At 39.4% G+C, this 6,000-nt stretch overlaps 2 protein-coding genes across 2 annotated transcripts in view; one reads left to right on the forward strand and one right to left on the reverse strand.

Annotated features, from left to right (window-relative positions):
- LOC140224527 (uncharacterized) overlaps positions 1-5,673 on the forward strand; it is a 219,926-nt gene extending 214,253 nt beyond the window's left edge. Inside the window, exon 2 of the mRNA XM_072299972.1 lies at positions 5,439-5,673. The gene's annotated coding sequence lies outside the window, so the exon portion shown is untranslated. The remainder of the gene's footprint in view (positions 1-5,438) is intronic.
- Positions 332-2,141, reverse strand: LOC109043730 (uncharacterized). The gene is made up of 2 exons (XM_019061021.2): positions 1,933-2,141; positions 332-766 (listed from the first exon to the last, which is right to left on the reverse strand). Exons 1-2 carry the CDS (start codon positions 2,110-2,112, stop codon positions 449-451), a joined length of 498 nt encoding a protein of 165 aa, XP_018916566.2. The 5' UTR covers positions 2,113-2,141; the 3' UTR covers positions 332-448.
- Positions 5,674-6,000: the final 327 nt, after the last annotated feature.

Genomic DNA, 6,000 nt, shown 5'->3' on the forward strand with positions numbered 1-6,000 from the left:
CCTTTATATATAATTCAAAAACATATTTTCATAAAAAGTTTTAGATACCCACGTATAAAGGATGACTATAAAAATGACCTGAAATCTCTCATTGTATTTTAATGGCTTTTAAAATATTTAAAACCTTTTTTTTCAGTGATCTACAAATTGACTTCAAAATACATTGAAAACGCATTAATGTCATCAAAACTTTTTTTCTAAAGGATTCAAAGTAGTTTTCGAAATGTTTCATCGACATTTTTGAAAAAAAAACACGTACGAATGTTTTTAAGTTTTTCGATAATTTTTTTTTTTTTCTTTTTTTTTTAAATTCATTGATATCAGGGTACACATTAAACAAAGGAGTATCATAACATTCAAGTCATCTATCTCGTTGATTTAAGCAAGTACCAGGCATTAATACTAACGGCATTAAAGCATTTAGAGTTATTTTAACAGCTTTTTAGCGTCATTGCCCTCTTATCGATTTCATACAGTCTTTGAGAGCGACCAACTTCTTCGTCCCGGTAGACAAAGTGACCTCGGCGGTGCATTTGTGATAAACATATAAGCACCCTACTGTCTTTCGACACGCAGAATACTTCACACTCTTGCAGTGCCCGTGGACATTCCCTGCTCCCGCCTGGGCTAGCGTGATGATGGACGAGAATGCCTCATCGCATCCTTGGAAAGAGAATTCTGGAGGCTCGAGACATGGTGACCCGCGGCCTCTGCGACACGGATCCGACTGTAAATATTCATTCAAGATCTCCTGTGTTGTTTGTGACTGAAATAAAAGAAATCAAATGGAAAGGGTTAACTGCATTGTGACGAGTCTGAAGGTGCGTATGTTACGGGTAATCTAGTCAAACCGGGTAATGTCGGCAATAATTGACATTACCCAGGCCGTTTTGGTTAGGTTAGGTTAGGTTAGGTTAGGTTAGGTTAGGTTAGGTTATAATACCCGCCATCCCACCCCTCAGTCGTCAGGGAGGGCCGCAGACGGGACCGGCTGGACCTAACCTAACCTAACCTAACCTAACCAAAACGGCCTGGGTAATGTCAATTATTGCCGCCATTACCCGGGTAATGTCGACATTACCCGGTTTGACTAGATTACCCTTCACACATATAACTAATCTGCGTTGCTAAGGAAAAACGCCATATGAACCATAGAGTACATAGAGTCGTAATGTAAGTGGGAGAGCTGGCGCCACTTTCAAGCAATATCCAGCTCCCGAATTCCGAGACTCCTGTGCGGAACCGGGTCACTTTTTCGATACATAATCGATTGTTTGCGATACACGGGAACCCGGCCATGGAATTACTACATATTCCACACCGCCATTTTGGATCGAATATGTGTCAAAAAAGTGGCCCGCACACCGGGCTCGGAACTCGTCGAGCAGAACATGGCGCCAGCTCTCCCATTTACAATATTTACATTACACGACTCTATGTACTCAGTGGTATGAACACACGAAAGTTGCCAAATTTTCTCGGATAAAACTTGTATTTTTGACAAAATTAATGTATATTTTTCCGTATAATTTTCAGATATTTTTTTCCTTGGAAAAATAGTCAACGTAATTTATCGATAACTTCCTTGATTTTTTTTTTCTATGTCAACAGAATTTTACGTAACAATTTCGAGATGGAGAGTTAGCTTGTCTCTCATCAAATAAAATTAAATAGGAGTGGACATTTTGAAATGCCGAAGTAGAGACGCGTGGTTCCGCATTTTGGCATATGTTTGCATTCTGGAAAATGCGACTTAAAAGTATGAGGCGAATTCATCCAGAGTCTACGCTACTACCGCTTTAGAAGAAAAGGGGAAACCATCATTATGTTGCGAAGTAGCAAACCAATTGGTTTTAACAGTTATTTCGCCCATTGAAAGGGGAAAAACGAAAAATGAGCTTATTTTAAAAATATCACAATTTCAAATATTACCTCCGAACACTGGATTGCCATGAGCAAGATCACCAACAAAATTATAACGCAGCACCGCTTGACTGCCATCACCGAATGGAGGAAGTCAACTACATGAAAATATGATTCCGACTCGTTATCGCGTAAGATCCAGCATAGATGTTCTATCACGTGAGGTAATTTTTGCGCACTTTCCATCATTTCGGCCCCCAAAAAAAAAGGTGTAGCTACCTAGGAGGAAAATTTTGTGTTGTCTGTCTGTGTTTTAGCCGCGATGGTTTAATATTTTTTGCCTTCCCATTAGCTAGGTACAGCTTTCACGCCTATTTTCCTTCGCAATGCTGTTCATCACTGCTAGAAGTGCAAAAATTGAGGAAAAGTGCGTGAAAATATGACGTTAGAAAGGAATTATGAGTGACCTTTTGTTAGAAGGTTTTTTTCCCCTCCGCGGTGCTAAGTTTTCCCTGGTTTGGCTGAGCAGATCTGCGTGGAATATTCGATATGCAAGCGAGAGTCTATATTCGACAACGAAATAACCACTTTAGGATCGTTCACGTCCACCAATCCGTATCTCCTCTTTTGCCTCTGACTTCAAATCTTTGTTCAAGCCTCCTTAAATTATGGAGAATTTTGTCACCCGACGGAGTGTATAGAGTTGGCATTTTTAAAATCGCCTAGTTTCCTCGGATATCTCCGGGATTATTTATTGTTTGTGCCCACCGAGTGAGTAAGGAATGCACCTCGGACTTCGGTTCTGGGTGAATTCAACCGATCCTAAAACGCACCGAGGATGCCATTGTTAGTAGAGTACCTGTATAGCGAGAGTATGGACAGATGTGAAACTCCGAAAGTCCATCAGGCCTTCACCGATGCCTCCACGAATAAAGTTAGGGCCCAGAAATGCAGCCAACCTATGAATTTCAATTATCAAGGACGATTTACTGATACTATTGTTACGAACTGTCGTTTATTAAGCACGTGTTTGACTCAGTTTTTGCATAAATTTACTCAATTTTGCGGAAGAACGCTCATTTATGTACATTCTTGGCCATCTTGGTTAGAATTGGAACCTGCAGACTGGCAGTGAAATTTTGTGCGTTAGAAGTAGGTTAGAAGGGTGGCTGCACTTTTGGGCCCTAAGCCCTCCATGAAGCGATCTGTCCATACTCTCGCTATACAGGTACTCTAATTGTTAGCACCCGCACCGTGAGATGTGCATTGTGTAACGATTGGAATATTCTGCATTATCGGAAAGATTCCTGGATCATTCACAGCACGACTCGACCTCGCGGAAACACGGATTTAATTTTTATATGGAAAAATATGTTCACCGTTGAAATTTTATAGAGCACAGTGTGCGATATACTCAGTAACATTGGGATAACTCACATAGATTGCGTTGCACCGTCAACGCATTTTAATGATTGATTTTTTTTAAAGGGATTTCAAGGATCACTGAATACCTCATACACAGAGAGAAATGTCAACATAAAATTTTGGTCAACCTGGGAAGTAAAACACAAAATAATCCTATCCTTCAGTAGACGATTTCTAGAGCAAATGCCAGCTAGTTTTCATGAGGAAATTTAATAAAAATGAGTCGTGGATACCAACGTCACAATCGGTGAAATGCATTTTCCCATAGTATCTCTATTGTTTTCTGCGCTAAATTCACCGCAAACCGTAACAAAATCAACACAGAATTTTTGTTGGTTTGTATGTTTCACTTCCTATATTAACCAAAAGTAACACAAAAGCACAAATATTTTTATCATTGTACATACAGGGTCTGATCACATCATTGTATTATATTTTAACCTGATATAGTACTGAATAAAAAAAAAAGTGTACATATAAGTATACAGTGAATTTTTCCCCACAAGTTACAATATTATTGCACGTTTGTGTAGCCGTAAAAAATCCAAGCAGAAAAATGGTCAAGAAACGTCGGTAGTACCATGTATACTCAGTATTCATTACTGCTAATTCCTGATTTTCAATCTGAATTTGGAGGTTTTCATGTAGTAACAATTTCTTAAGTTGCAATAGGAATCACCAGGTGCTGTGCTTCTCAAGTTTTTACCCTTTCTTGTAGTCCAGCGTTGGAGTAATAATGAACGAACTGTAAAACTTCGTGAAGATTACTTGGTTGACCTAAGTTTTTTTTCTTTTTTTTAAGAGCGACCCCTAACCTTGGAGAATTTCCAGCAACCTGACTGTTGAAATTTTGCGTTGGTCAACCGGGTAAAAAAAGATCAAAGAAAATGGAGTTATATGATTGGTCGATGCTCTGAGATGTACGTCTTGTGGTGCCAATAAAGGATCTTATCAACGAAAGGCCTACCTCTTAAGTTGCCGATACTGGGTTCATCCTTCCAAATCTCATCCTTCTCAAATCCACTTTAATCGGAACGGCAAGGCTCACGGCTTAGAGCACCGACCAATCACAGGACTTCATTCTCCTCAATCTTGCCTTAACCGGTCGACAAACATAACATTTTATCGATCAGGCTGCAGGTGTCCAAAAATTTACGAATTTTTATGTTCAAAAGAAAACTACCGAGTGAACTGGGCACATGAATTCTTTGGTTTCTGAATTGAACAACTATTGAAGGAGATATAAAAACCTACTCTGCTAAGATACATCATATGCTCAAGAGGGAAATGCCGCGCGATGACATCACATACGGCGATATATTTCCAACATTTTTAATCTATTTTTTCTCGCACCAGAGAAAAAATTTAATGAACACTGCGAATTCAGCTCACCAAGCACTCTTCGAAGGAGCAATACAACTTTTTGCACGAATTTTCCAATGAAAGAACCATATCCTGAACCTAAAGTTCTCTGCTGGAGAGAACACCATGTCTAGTAGTCCATTGAAAAACATGATAAAAAAAATGGCCGGAGGTCACCGAATAGCCAATGGAATCATCTCTCCACGTCCGGATTATTTAAATGGGCCAATCACACGCCGATTGAGACGGAGGTGCTGTGACGTCACCCTCAGACTCTCCAGAGTAACAGACATCCGATCCGAGAATGTTCTGCGTGTCTTGATGTGACTGTAACCTCTTACACAACTTAATTAAACATTCAGTCAGGTGGTTACCTCGCCGAGAAGGAAGACAGCCGAGAGGCCTGTGCTTATTTTCTTCAACACATTTCATTTGAAGATCATCCACCACCGAGAATTTCATAAGTGCGAATACAATGGACCACTAGACAAGGTACGAATTTAAGCGATCTGATACATGTTTCTTAACCAGAATTTCACGTGGAAAACGATTCACACAATGAAAATTACGGAAACCAACTCCTAACGAAGATATTAACGTTTTTATTTCACATCGGTTACGAGGAATTTGAACTGCCCGCTCACAAGAAACTCAAAACTCTACGTGAGTCAAATCGCCCACTACAACGGTTTCAGCAAGCTTCTCAATCGAGCAATGTTCATTTCCCATCATGTGTTGTTCAAACTATTAGCAATTTGCTATGACTGAGCCAAAGCTTCAAGATTAAGGTTGCCAGATTTTTATATCGCAGAGACTGTCATGATAGCGTTTAGCGCGCGATGTGAATCACGTAGAGCATTGTGTTTTCATGAGCGGGTGGTTTGAATTCACGCATTAAGAATCATTAAATATCTTCGTAAGGAGTTAATTTCGGTAATTTTCGTTGTGAGCATCGTGTTTTACGTAAAATTTTGGTTAAGAAACATGTATCAGAATGCTGAAATTCGTACCTTATCTAGTGGTCCATTAGGCGATAAGATATATTTAAAGCTGAATCAGCCCAGCTACTTTTTACACGGAGGAAAAACCTCGATCATATGACCGGAAAGTTCAGGAGATGTTTTTTGGTTCGGAGGACTGAGGACCGTAATCAAAGTTCTTTCTTAAACAACTCATTTCCCTAAGAGGTCGTATTATTATGAGGGGCTTGGAGGACAAGACACATAAGTGCAGTTTTTGCAAATATTGAGATATCAATGATTTCAAGTAAAACTAGTCCTAATGCATATTTTGGGGAAAATTCGCTTCCAAATACCAATTTTTAAGCATCAAAAATTCAGTTTGAACTTT

Source organism: Bemisia tabaci, chromosome 4 (genome assembly GCF_918797505.1).
Source record: "Bemisia tabaci chromosome 4, PGI_BMITA_v3".
In the NCBI taxonomy this organism is placed as follows: domain Eukaryota; kingdom Metazoa; phylum Arthropoda; class Insecta; order Hemiptera; family Aleyrodidae; genus Bemisia; species Bemisia tabaci.